At 46.1% G+C, this 14,246-nt stretch overlaps 1 protein-coding gene across 6 annotated transcripts; it reads right to left on the bottom strand.

Moving 5' to 3' along the window:
- Positions 1-1,189: 1,189 nt before the first annotated feature.
- LOC123061422 (uncharacterized) lies at positions 1,190-7,554 on the bottom strand. 6 transcript variants are annotated; one of them, XM_044484518.1, is made up of 12 exons: positions 7,190-7,553; positions 6,933-7,010; positions 4,452-6,099; positions 3,996-4,372; positions 3,724-3,912; positions 3,544-3,635; positions 3,411-3,470; positions 3,257-3,326; positions 2,680-2,883; positions 1,847-2,210; positions 1,661-1,763; positions 1,190-1,584 (listed from the first exon to the last, which is right to left on the bottom strand). In XM_044484518.1, the coding sequence occupies exons 3-11, from the start codon at positions 4,723-4,725 to the stop codon at positions 1,675-1,677; spliced, it is 1,719 nt and encodes a 572-aa protein (XP_044340453.1). In that variant the 5' UTR covers positions 4,726-6,099; positions 6,933-7,010; positions 7,190-7,553; the 3' UTR covers positions 1,190-1,584; positions 1,661-1,674. The 6 variants fall into 6 exon arrangements, with proteins under 6 accessions (XP_044340453.1, XP_044340456.1, XP_044340451.1 ...); XM_044484521.1 differs by having other exon boundaries at positions 4,452-5,737; positions 6,029-6,099; positions 6,933-7,553; XM_044484516.1 differs by having other exon boundaries at positions 4,452-7,010.
- Positions 7,555-14,246: the final 6,692 nt, after the last annotated feature.

A 14,246-nucleotide genomic window follows, 5' to 3' on the forward strand; every position in this document is an offset into this window, starting at 1 on the left:
CACTCATTGCCCCACCATACGACCAGGCCTTGTCGGTACCCCCCTTATTGTACAGCTCGAGGCGTTGACGCTCCTTGACAACGAGCTCCAAATTATTCAGGCGGAGCTCGACCATGTACTCCTCATCGACGCACACCACCTCGAGACGCTCGAAGGCCTCCTGATTCTCCCGCACCTCGCGACGGAAACCACTCGAGGGTCGATGGCGAGGAACTCGGGGACATCACGGCCGCTGCGAGGGAAGTTGATCTTCGCCCGACTGTCGTAGAGACTCACCGCCTGCTTCGCAGACTAGAAGGAGTCAATCCAGTACCGACGACCGGTGTCTTGTCCTTTATTTACGAATCCCATGCCCCCAGCGGCCACATGTCGTAGCACTTCCTCTTCAGCGGCGGCTGTAGCAAGTCGGTGTAGGAGCGAGAGGGTGACGCGCCGCCGCATGCTCAGATCGCTTGCATGTGCGGTACGGATCGACACTTCGATACGGATCGACACTTCGAATCAGCGGTGGTAACCCCCGATGGCTAAATCCTACCATTTCGAGGGAGTCGAGGGCGGCACCGGTTGATTGGAAGTGCCAGGCGCGGGAGGGCAAGTGCTATGGTGGATTTTGGCGGCGCGGACGTCGATGCGGTGCAAGCGCAGGGAAGGGGTGATATATCCTGAGATTAAGCCACGGTAGAAGCTAGGAGTAAAAGTTTCAACTAGTTAAACCGGATTAAGGTTTGGCTAGGTCCGGTTTAACACTTGAAAACGAATTTTGCACTCCCTTACCCGGTTTTGAGGGACTATTGCTATAGTTGCTTTGACTCCACCCGGTTTTGAGGGACTATTGCTATAGTTGCTCTGACTCCACCACTATAGAGAAACATTTGAACATTTCGAGACAGGAAGTGGCACTTGGAAAGTTGCAGCTACATCGGCCTCACTGTTGGAAGACAGTAAGGACTACATGGAGCTTTTGGTTATTGGGTGCAATCATTAGGAGACGTTTCAATAATAGGATAGAAGTTTCTTGTCATGTTTTTCGCCGGTTGTGGCCTTTTTTTCTCCCTTTGTGCTCTTTCTAGGGAGCTTTTGGTTATTGGGTACAATCGCTAGGAGACATTCCAATAATAGGATAGGAGTTTCTTGTCATGTTTTTCGCCGGTTATGGCCTTTTTTTTCTCCCTTTGTGCTCTTTCTGAGAACCGTACTGGATGTCAGACTTTGTTTTGATTGGCACTTTTAAGAAGATGGCCGCGAGGCCGAGGGAATACCCCCCTTGTCAAAAAAAAAAAACATTGGCCTCCCTGTTTTGCTGTCCATGTCAAAGTAAAGCTAAGAATCACATCGAGGGCTCTGGCCACGTGAATATCACCTGATCATGAGAGTGATTGCTCGAGGAAACACTACATCCGTAGCTAGTGGTACCACACACACGTAGACTTTACAGAGATGCGACGATGGTAGATCTTCGTCTTAAAGGCTGCCGTGTGCCGTCCCTTTGAAAAGGAAAACTGATCTGCAACACGCTTGGGAGTTTCTTCAGAACTTGTCTACACGCTGCAACGAACCAACCGCATTTGCAGCTGCTCTCTTCACCTGCATGGATCAAGGAAAATCAGCAATGTCACTCTGCATGGTGAGAGCTGAAAGTCTGGTGGATGGATGTGCTAACCTCACATCTCGCCACTACAGGGTGCAAAGCGAAACCAAGTGGTAACCCTGAAGCGCTGGCTCACACTTTGCTTCAAACGAAAAATACCTTCCAAGTTTACGCGCTGATGGATGCATGGAAAACAAAAATATATTAGTAGTAACGTTGCAAATTTAGATGCTGGGGATATAAGGAGACATGCATCACCTTTATCATAGATGAGATCAGCTGCTCTAGGAGGCAAGTCGCTCCTCAGGACTCCTTCTCTCACTTTAGCGTGTGTCTCGGCCTCGTGCTGGAACATGGAGACTAGCTGCTGGAGCTCCAACTTCCTCACTTGGACCTGCTCATCACTGACCGGTTTCTGCAGGCCGAAATAGATGATTCCGACGATGATCAGCATGAACCCAAGCAGGAACAGAAGCCCGGAGAACAATGCAAAAGCATATGGAGTGTTTTTAGCTCCTGGGATGCCGTCCACGTTGATCCCAAACAATCCGGTGATGATTGACAGAATGAGGCCACACCCACCAAAAATGGTCAAATTATGCGTGATGCGAAGGCTCTTATCCTGAGTATCACAACAACCGATCGAGTTCATAGCTGATACTTCCATATATCATAGAAAAGGTACAGGTCTCGGTCATATTACTTGTTAGCATAGGTTGATCTTATTTTCTCCTTTATCTTTTGTACTTTATGTAAATACTTTACTTTTTAATATATATATATATATACCGTAGAAAAATATATTACTTGTTAGCATACCCTCAAATTTTTTTACTTGTTAGCAAACTACGGTTCATGTTGTCGCTTATCAATTACTCCCTCCGTTCCTAAATATAAGTCTTTTTAGAGATTTCAATAGAGACTACATACGAAGCAAAATGAGTGAATCTCTACTCTAAAATATGTCTAAATACATCCGTATGTAGTCTGTACGTATTGAAATCTCTAAAAAGACTTATATTTAGAAATGGAGGGACTAGTATAAAAATTTCAATCAGATCCCACAAGAGTGAGTCTGCCAAAGTATTTACCTGCAACCAGGCACGCACAGTGCTCTGCATCACATCCTGGATGGTGAACAACCGGCCACGGACAGCCTCTTGCTCTTCTATCATTTGCCTTGTGTCTTTCCTGATACCTTCAAGCAAGAACCTGGTGGCGGTTCCCCTCAGATACTGGAGCAGCTCAAATATTATCTCCTCTCTAGCATGCAGTGACCATTTCACCCTGATAACCTATTCACAAAATGCATTTAGTTCAACTTTTTTTTTTTTGAGAAATACATATATTCATTATGTGTGTGTTTGGTTGCTAGCATAACAGCCATGCAGGCTCTGGGCGGCCAAATCCGGTCCACAAAGAGAAACATGCCTGTCCGCTCCTCAAAGCAAACCCTCAGCCTGGCCCGGGAGGAGCCCTCAAATCGGCGGTTTGCAGGCCCGAACCAGTATGGGAGCAACCAAACGAACTACACAACTCGGCTCAGACCTCGTATTAGCCCATACAGGCTCTACCGGGCCAGGTTTCCAGGAAGCCCAAAAATGCAGTGAGTAACCAAACACGCCCTATATCCACTGTACTGAACTTACTCATTCTGAATATACATACCTGAGTGGCTAACCTTCTAATGTCTTGGTTAAATATTATGCACAGCAGGTTTAGGTCTTCTTGATTCCTCCTGAACATGCTCATACTGTCACATAGTTCTAGCCAAAGAGGAAAGAGGTTCATGAAACCAAGGGTATTAAAGTATATAACTTGCCTGTTTACAAATTTAACTTCAATTTCATCGGCTGCACCAAACACGTATTTGCGCCACAATCTGTCAGGTAAGTATGATGATGACTAGATGTTACAACACTGGGTAGTTGTGCTTCTTAAAAATTCAATACCACCTGTCATCCCATCGAGCAAGGCGGGAAGCCAAATGCGCTACAACTTCATGGATACTTTTAGGAGCTGTACTTCCACATGCAGAAAGAAGCTCCTGCAGCGAGCAAGACTATGCAGGTGAAGAGGAAAATTAACAGATTAGAGATGGTTCTTACTTGAAACTGTTCACTGAGAAATGGTACCTGAACCTCTGTAACCCCTATGACGTTAATGTTGGTCGCAGAACCTTTCACATGAAGCGCTGTTATAAGAAAATTTTGAGCTTGCCATGCACGGAGCACAATAGGAATGTCATCTTCGTCCCCGGCCGGATCGCCCACGGACTGGCCCAATAGCTCGAACAGCAAACCACCTGCAACTCTAACCGGGACCTGAGCGGCATGGGTCACCATGAATTATTTTGTCCACGAGATCGAGATGGCACACAAAGAATTCAGTTAATTCAGTCCGTCACCTCATACAGTAGATGCTTCATCTTCTCACTGATGAGCATGCTCTCGTCCCTGAGCGCCACGCGGATGGCCGGGTGCAGCCATCGCGCGCCGGCAAGCCAGGCGTCCACCGCCGGGTGTCCCGCTGTCACGTGGCACCACCAGGTCGGCCCCGCCGGCCTCTGCCAGTACGGCGCGGCGACATCGGCCACGGTGATATCGCAGCACTGGTCGCCGTCGTCCATGAGGCCGCCCATCCCCTGCCCGTCCCACGCCGCGTCCCCCTCCACCATCTCCACCAGCTCCGCTATCCTCCTCCACCCGATGGGCACCCAGTAGCTCTCCGGCGACGCCTTCCCGTGCTTGCACGCCGGCCTCGGCTCCTCGCCGTCCTCCGAACCTACCGGCTGCCAATCTGTCAAGCCAACCGGGCTTTCTACCGCGAAATGGAATCAAACCAAGAAAGTTGTATAGCTTGCCTTGAGATGAAACGTCTCCCAACTTTGTGATGGGTAGCTTCGTGGGATCCATGGCTGCTGAATGGTCTTTGGAGTACTGCGAGGAGTTGTTCCGTGAGAGATTGGGCGGGCTAGCGAAGCCGTGGCCGCGGACGAACTCGAAGGCGCAGACGAGGCCTCCGGTCCACAGGTCGGACTGCGGCGAGGCTTCCTTGGTGGAGCTGCCGAGACTGTGAATGAGCTCTTTCCTGACGTTGCCGGGGAAGCTGTTGTGCCACCGGGGCTCGCCGTCCATCGTGTCGATCAGCAGCAGCAGCAGCAGCCTGCGAATGCAACGGCGGCGATGTACGGGATATTTCAAGTTTGAAGCGGTCGCCCTTGTCAGCGGTTATGTGGGGGCAGTGGAAGCGAAGCGGGGGAGCGGGTGCCACATGTATCGTCTTTTTGGGCGTGTCGGGCACGCGTGTCAGAGGGCTGGGAGGCGGTGCGCAAGGAGCCGACGCGACACGTGATTTAGCGAGACTATGGCAGCATCGTTAACTTCTCATTTGTGGTGTGTGACAACCTCATGCAATTGTAGTAACAAATATCAGAGAATGATATCCGATGTGAACAGACATGATTGATCATCTGGCAATGATACACGAAAATTGATAACAGAAACACACCAACAGACAACTAAATCACCTGCGGCCACAAAATTCTGCATGATCAATTATATGTGGTTCTTTTAGCTCCAATCTGAGAACAATTGGCTCTAACAAATGCAGTAGCTCCTGCCTAAGAATGAGATCAAGGTGGGAGGTTGTAAGCTCAATCAAATAACAGAAGACAGACCCTCGGGGACAATAAGGCAATGCCAAATATAACTGAAAAATGAAAAGATCCAAGCTCACAACACCCGGGATTAACTGGTAGCTTGACTACCAACCGACTTCACTTGAAATGTGCTCTGGGTACATACTGCCTAGCCTGAAAATTTCTTTCTTTCCAGTTGTTCCCTCAAGGAGGCCTAAAAATGCATCCAGTGAAAAATGAGGCCTAAAAATGCTAGTCAGGTCAGTCCACTATGAAACAAATATTGGCATCACCATCTCAAAATTACAAATACGCACACATGCATTTCCCTCTGGATCAAAGCACAAACCTTGCAAAATAAAAATTAATCGTAAAACCATGAAGATTGAGAGGTAAAACTATACACTGATTAATACACACGCCACACATACCTTCTACTATGCATCGATTTGACAAAATCAAAGTAGTTTTAACTACAGTAGATAGACGCCAATCCTCTTTAAAGAAAACTGCAAAAAACTTGTTCAAGCATGAAAGAGCAAGTACATATACAAATTTAAGAACTTTCAAGCATGAACTTTATCGCCAGTCGGTAGATCTAGAGGACTAAGATGGGTAGAATCAGGCCATGTAGGTACTACAATTCTATAATGAAAAGCATTTGCATGTTAAATAATCATTATGCATCACATCTAATAAGATATCAAATGTAGTAAATGTTGACCCCAGCATTAGTTTAATCTCCAGAATCTTCAGTTATATAATACAACACAAATATACTACTTGCGACAATATGTTACCTTCTGATTCGCTACATCCATAAATAGATCTTGAAATCCTTTCTTGAACATGCAGGTAAATTCATATAGCCCTGTGGTAAAAATACTAATTTGATAGTGAGCATAATAAGAGGACAGGAGACGGGAACAACAATTCGAAGCATTGCATCAGAAATTCCTTCATGCATCTCGAGTTCATCACTTATACACGCAGAAATTCCAAATGAGAGTGTTAGCTGATGTTTTCTCAAAAAAGAATCTGTCCCAACCAAATAAAAATTGTGAGAAGCATTAGAATGTTGTGGAATATAGTAGGTGGAGCCTTCAATTTTTCAGGTAGATTAGCGAGAAGTTCTGACCCCAAGGCTTCGTACTGGTTGAAGAAGAGTCCAGGAGGTGAGTGCGACACAACAGGGCTGGGTTTGGGAAGTGGCGATGCGACGGTTCGCAGATTCCAACCATCGATTGCTCAAGGTTCATATGACGAAAAATTCGTACATCACACCATCACCAAGAAACGTGTAGCACACAATAGTAGGGACGGGAGCAACAACCCAGCAATATTTTTGTTCGCAATTCTTGTATAGTATGTATGCATCGATTATTGCAAGAACATGAGAATGCAGTGTAGCTTGACTTTAGCTGATCCCATGCTTCATAGTAGAAAATTACTCAAGAGGGAACACATCTTGCAAGCATAAGAAAAATTAGAAAGAAGTTTACCAAACAAGCAAACCGTTTTGTGAAAAGAACTTCATACCTAACATGAAACTGTTAGAAATGAACTAAAATAATATGTGCAATAGAACTACATACCTAGTGAATAATGGAAATTTAATGAAAAAAATTATCCACAATATTTAGGTGATAGCTGCAGCACAAGCAACAAATGCAATTAATAAAAGGCCATTTCCGAGACACTTACACCATCTGGATGTATTTCGCTGAGTCTGGTCATACTCTCCCTTTCCTTCCATAATAGTTCTGCAGTTTCAACTAAGTACTGCCAAATAATGGTATCAATGACAAAGTCTGAATCAGAGAAGTATTAAAGAGAGTGATTAAAAGGAGGACAGGAGGGGTATAGTATTTTTACACAAAACAAACTGAATATGTGTAGAAAAACTGAATCTAGTTAGGGGGGGGGGGTGATTCCTGAATGAAGAAATCAAGTGACCACACCTTGGCCGTTGACCCGATCAGCCCTGGCGATTACAAAGGAGGAGTGGAGAGTCAACGCACCCGGCCTCCTCCACGAACGCGACACGCATCCCACATGGTCGTGTCTCTCGCTAAATCCAGATCTAGTGATGGTGCAACAACTCAACAGAGACGGGGCTCAACAGCCGGCACAACAACGGGGACGTAGAGAGAGTTTGTGGGGAGGAGCGAAGGTGGACGGGAAGGGCGCGGCATTGCAGAGGAGGCGGGGGCGATGGCAGAGGCAGTGAAGATCCGGGACACTCGGCGGCGGCACACAGAAAAAGGTCGGATTCAGGAAGTTGGAGAGGGCCAGCAAGAACACCGGCACCATAGGCCTCACACGCCAGAGTCAAAAGCCCATTTACAACCGACCATAGGCTAAACAGGGCCCATATACTGCCTAAAACACCCCTGATCAACCAGAGGCTCTCATTTCGTGGGAGCTTAGTATCTGTAGCGACTAGCTACGACTGTTCTTGTAGCTGCTTCGTGGGACCTGTGCTGAGTTACACTAGCATGAGATTTAACGGTGGCCGCAGCAATTGCGGTTTTATTATTTAAAAGGTTTAAGTATTACACCCAGCCTCTGCATTACTAAGATGCACACAGGCAACAAAGTTCTCACGATAAGACAAAATAAAAGAAGAAGGCGAAATACAAAGATGAATATCTGTATGACACCTAAATCGAAGGAGGCCCAATCCTAAGATCATGTTGCCACCCATGTTAGGTAAAACTATCCTTCGCCGCAGCCTCCAATCGTGTACACATCTCTGTAAACAGGTCTCGATTCTCCACTCGCTGTAGAGAGGACCATAAATGAAGCGTCCCGGTACATCTACAGATAACCTGCATAAGGAAAGTATTTTTATCATTAAAAACCTTATCATTTCTACATAGCCAAAGTGACCAAATCACGGCAAGTGCTCCCATCCTAAGAAGAATTCTAAACTTGTGATCAATCTCATGTAACCAGTTGCCAAATATATTAGCAACACTACACGGAGGATACAAGCCGGAATCTATCTGGATGACTAACCATATAGAACGAGCCAATTTACAATGGAAGAACAAATGTTTTATTGTCTCATCATGCGAACAAAATACACATTGCATACTTCAATGTCAATTCCTCTTAATAAGGTTATCTTTAGTAATAATGACTCCGCGACCAAAATACCACACAAAGATTTTATTCTTAAGAGGTATCTTCATCTTCCAGATCTTCTTATTATTATCAACTGGCACATCGGATTGGATCAGAGCTCTATACATAGACTCCACTGAACTGCCCATTCCCATGTAGGTTCCAACGAAAGACATTGGACCCTTGTGACAACTGTACCGTGGTTAACCGTTGGAGCAGTATTTTCCACGATTGGAGTCTAGGTCCCAATTAAATCCCTTTTGAACGTCACATTTGACGAAATTGATTCCAAAACCTTGGCAATAGCATCACCCTTGTGACGCACAATATTGTACAGAGCTAGATATTGCGCCCGGAGAGTAGCATCCTTAATTGAGAAGGAACCATAGCAGAAGAAATATTTCTTCGTTGCCATTAGTCCGGCCCAAAAATGAGAGTCCCCGGGCTTCCAGTATACTTGGGATACCGCCTTAGAACCCACATATTTTCTTTTTGGCAGGGTTTGTCATACACCATCTTTCGTCAACAACTTAAACAACCATTTGCCGAGGAGGGCCCTATTCTTAACCTCAAGGTCATGAATGTCCAAACTGCCTTGGTCCTTGGGACGGCAAACCACACTCCATTTAGCCAGCCGATATTTTTTCTCTCGCTGTCTCCTTGCCAAAAGAATCTCAATCGGAAGTAATCCAATCTATGTAATACTCCTTTCGGCAATTGGAAGAAGGAAATCATATATAGTACCATGTTACTTAGTACTGAATTTATGAGGACCAACCTTCCACCCAGAGATAGAAATTTACCTTTCCAACTACTAAGTCTTTTTTTGTAGGCTCTCCTCGACGTGTTTCCATTCAGCATTTGTGAGTCTTCGATAATGTATCGGTATCCCCAAATAAGTGATCGGAAACTGGCCCAATCCGCATTCGAATAGCTCAGCATACAGATGGGCCTCGTGTTGAGCCTCACCAAAGCAAAACAGTTCACTTTTATGGAAATTGATCTTAAGCCCTGAGAGTTGCTCGAATGCTGATAAAATTAATTTCAGATTTCTTGCTTTCTCGAGGTCATGATCCATAAAGAAAATCGTATCGTCGGCATATTGGAGGATAGATAGGCCACCATCCACTAGATGATTCACTACCCCATCAATTTGGCCATCAACCTTGGCACGCTCAATCATGACCGCTAACATATCAGCCACTATATTGAATAGCATGGGCGATATTGAGTCACCTTGTCGCAATCCTTTCTTCGTTTGGAAATAGTTGCCAACGTCATCATTGACTTTAATGGCAACACTACCTCCAGAAACGAAACTATGGATCATAGCGCGCCACTCAGCAGAAAAACCTTTCATTCTGAGAGACTGTTGAAGAAAAGACCACTTGACTTTGTCATAAGCTTTTTCAAAGTCGATTTTAAGAACCACCCCATTCAGCTTTTTCCGATGCAATTCGTGAACTGTTTCATGAAGGACAACAATCCCATCTAGGATGTTTCTACCTTGCATGAAAGCAGTTTGAGAAGGACGAACCACATGTTCAGCAACCGAATTTAGCCTAATCGTTGCTACCTTGGTGAATATTTTAAAACTAACATTAAGGAGGAAAATTGGACGATATTGTTGTATCCTTTCAGCCTCATTAACCTTAGGTAATAAAATAATTTCACCAAAGTTTAAACGGAACAACTCTAGTTGGCCAGCGTGAAGGCATCCAAACAAGAGTAGGAAATCTTGTTTGATGACCTCCCAAAAATTCTGGTAGAACTCAGCGGGAAAACCATCAGGACCCGGTGCTTTGTTATGCTCCATTAGGAAAACCGCCTTTCTAACTTCCTCCTCGGAAAATGGAGATGTTAGAAGGCTATTTTCCGCATCAGAAACCTGGGGGATGTCATCTGTTCGAGACTCATCCATCGAGAAGTTTCCTTCCTCAGGGGTTCCGAATAGATTTTTATAGTAACTAGTGATATAAGACTTAAGTTGCTCATGCCCTTCAATCGTGCCCTCCTCCTGTTGTAGGGAATGAATAAGTTTCTTCCGATGTCTACCATTAGCGACACCATGGAAAAATCTCGTATTCGAATCACCTTTCAGGATAAACTGAGAGTTTGAATGTTGGTACCACTTGAGTTCCTCCTCGCGCAACATGCGTGCTAACTGGGCATTTGATTGACTCTTGATCTCTATTTTGATGTCAGAGAGAGGTCTAATCTCTGCCAGAGCTTCTAAATCATCAATAATAGATGAAAGACGGAGCTTTTCCTTTTGAGGATACCCGTTGTGTGCCTAGCCCATCCACCAAGGAACTTACGTAATGCACGCATTTTGTTGTTCCATATGTGTATTGGGGTAAGCCCGGCAACCGGTTTATTCCACACCTCCTTGACCATTTCATGGAATCCATCCCGATGCAACCAACCCAGTTCAAACTTGAACCTGCGTCGGTGCTGTGGTCGAGGTAATCCAGTGATTAAGAGAATGGGCGCATGGTCTGAAATAGCCTCTATACGAGGAAGAGCGCGAACAGAAACCATTGGAAATTTGCATTCCCAGTCGGTATCCATTAAAACGCGGTCTAGTTTCTCATATGTCGGCTCCGGAAGACTATTCGCCCAAGTGAACTGTCTTCCAATCATGGAAACCTCTCGCAAATCTAGACTGTCAATGACAGCGTTGAAAAGGAAAGGCCAATGATTATCAAACCTACCTCGGCTTTTCTCATTTGGAAATCGTAGCAAGTTAAAATCCCCACCAATAAGAATGGGGTAGGGATTATCTTTCGCCAGATTAACCAGTTCACGGAGAAAAATGGCCTTGAGCTCATCCTGGGCTGCCCCATACACGGCGACGAGGGTCCATGTGAAGTTGTCAGCTTTGTTTCGGATATGGAGTTTAATATGAAACTCTCCATACGAACTAGCCAGAACATCCAGTCCCTGTGTTAATGCCAAGTAAAATGCCCCCAGAACGACCTCGAGGTGGTCGTGAAATCCAATTATAGTCTATCCCACCAGACAGGCGGTCAAGCAGACTTGCTGAGAAATCACGTCTCCCCGTTTCAGATAAAGCCAGAAAGTCTAAATTGTACTCCCTATTACACTCCGCAGTGAATAGATGTTTAGCCAAGTCACCAAGATCTCCGCTATTAAAGAACATGCCATTCATGAGGAAACAATAGGATATTTAGAAAATTTCACCCTCTTAGAGGGTTCACGACCTTTTTTCGAACAGTCGGACTTAGATTTACGACCGGAAGCTGTAAGCTCAACCAATGAACTAAGCCCGGGTTCCTCCAAGCCCACGTCTGAAACCTCCCCTACTACACGAGCGAGTAGCTGACCATCTGATGTGGCATGCAGCTCCTCCTCATCTAGATGAGAGGTAAAACATTTGCTAGAAACTCGTGGAGTGACCTTTAATCGATCATATTCCAAATGTCTCAATGCGTTTGTGGAAACAGAAATATCATTCTCATTATTTCCTAGACTAACACCCACATTATTCAACTTAGCAATGATGGATGTAGTAGAAAAAGATAAAAACGATTTGGGTGATGATGAAGTACCTTGGTTGTCGAGGTTCTGCATGGATTTACACCGCATCGCCTTGCCAGAGAGTCTTCGTCAGTGTCCGCCGTTACATCGCCAGCCACCGTATGGCGGGCACTGCGACGTGTGGGTGTCACCTTAGATGAAGAAAGATGTGTAGGAACCTCCACCGAAGGAGGGGATGAGGGTGTAGTAGCAACCCCCTCCCCGGTAGTCACAAGCACGGGTACACTCAACACCGTCGCCGAAGATGGCATGTCTGGAGGCGGGACCACGGGTGGTGCGTGCATGGGTGAGACGCACACATTTGGATTCATCTGAAAATGTTGAGCATCCACGGACGCGTCCGGCTCCGATGAAGATCGAATAATAGTTGAATGTGCAGTGTTGCATGGCTACACATCTAAGGCCAGCCCTTTGTGTCCCAGCACACTCGAAACATGCATGCACGGCTCCAATGAGGTGCATGTTGGGTTGGCCCTACCCGAGCTGTTGAATGCCTACTAATTAAAGGAGCTTTAGGGCGCCCCGCTAAAACTCCGGCTGCCTGCACCGGCTTGGAGATAGCCGGCTGCGACGGCGCCGTCCGCGTCGGCGGCGGCAGCTGCGGCGCCACCTCCGCAGATGGAGAGTCCGGGCATCCCGCCGAGCCGCCGGTGACCTGCACCGACTGGAGGGCAGCGGGCGACGACGTTGTAGTCTGAGAAGGCGACGATGGCTATGACACAACGACAGCCCGTGGCATAGAAGGCGAGGCAGACTCCTGCGCTAAGAGCACTGAACCACGTCCTGTCACATCTCCAGAGCCCACACTCGACAATACACGTCATCGAACTTGAGTCTCCTGAATTTTATTCGTCTGAGCAGAACTAGAAGACGGATGATTGGAAGGGTTCCCGGTGTGCTCTAAGGTGTCCATCACATCGTCCTTCTCCTTGGCGCCGCTCTCATCGTCAGCATCATCACCCTTGCATCCACAGATAAATGGGACAAAGTCAAGGTCCAGAATGTATCCAGCCGGTTCCTTCCTGAACGTGAATACGTAGCCCTTGAGCTTAACTAGCACATCTGTTGCAACAAAAGGCCCCGCATCATCCTTGTCCTTAGACAAAATCTAAGAGTTGGTCATAGCCACGAGAATCCGGATGTAGGATGGAAAGTATGTCTAGAGAGGGGTGATTAGACTACTTGACCAAATAAAAATCTAGCCTTTTCCCAATTTTAAGTCTTGGCAGATTTTAGCAACTTATCACAAGTCAAGCAATCAACCTACACATGCAATTCTAAGAGTATAGCAGCGGAATGTAAATCATTGCATATGAAGGTAAAGGGGAGGAGTTTGGAGGGAGCAAATGCAATGTAGACACGGAGATTTTTGGCGTGGTTCCAATAGGTGGTGCTATCATACATCCACGTTGATGGAGACTTCAACACATGAAGGGTAACGGCTACGCGAGTCCACGGAGGGCTCCACCCACGAAGGGTCCATCAAGAAGCAACCTTGTCTATCCCACCATGGCCATCGCCCACGAAGGACTTGCCTCACTTGGGTAGATCTTCACGAAGTAGGCGATCTCCTTGCCCTTACAAAATCCTTGGTTCAACTCCACAATATTGACCGAGGCTCCCAACTGACACCTAACCAATCTAGGAGACACCACTCTCCAAAAGGTAATAGATGGTGTGTTGATGATGAACTCCTTGCTCTTGTGCTTCAAATGATAGTATCCCCAACACACAACTCTATCTCACATATTTGGATATGGTGGAAAGATGATTTGAGTGGAAAGCAACTTGGGGAAGGCTAGAGATCAAGATTCTTGTGGTTGGATTGGAATATCTTGGTCTCAACACATGAGTAGGTGGTTCTCTCTCAGAAAATGAATGCTGGAAGTGTAGGCACGTTCTGATGGTTCTCTACACGAATGGAGGATGGGTGGAGGGGTATATACAACCTCCACACAAAATCTAACCATTATACACAATTTACCAAACTCGGTGGGACCGAATACTGAAACTCGGTCAGGCCGATTTAGTTCAAAATGTGAATGTTAGGCTTTTCGGTGGGACCGACATGTCAACTTGGTGGGACCGATTGTGTTAGGGTTAGGGCATAACGTAATCTCAGTGAGACCGATCACATGAACTCGGTGAGACCGATATCTGTAATAGGCAAACAGAGATTTGGTCAGGCAAACTCGGTGGGACCGATCGCTCATTTTGGTGAGACCGAAACATTACGAAAAGGAAACAGAGAGTTTGCATTGCGAACTCGGTGGGACCGATCGCTCATCTCGGTTAGACTGAAATGTTACGAATGGAAACAGAGAGTTT

Source organism: Triticum aestivum, chromosome 3A, assembly GCF_018294505.1.
Source record: "Triticum aestivum cultivar Chinese Spring chromosome 3A, IWGSC CS RefSeq v2.1, whole genome shotgun sequence".
Lineage (NCBI taxonomy): Eukaryota > Viridiplantae > Streptophyta > Magnoliopsida > Poales > Poaceae > Triticum > Triticum aestivum.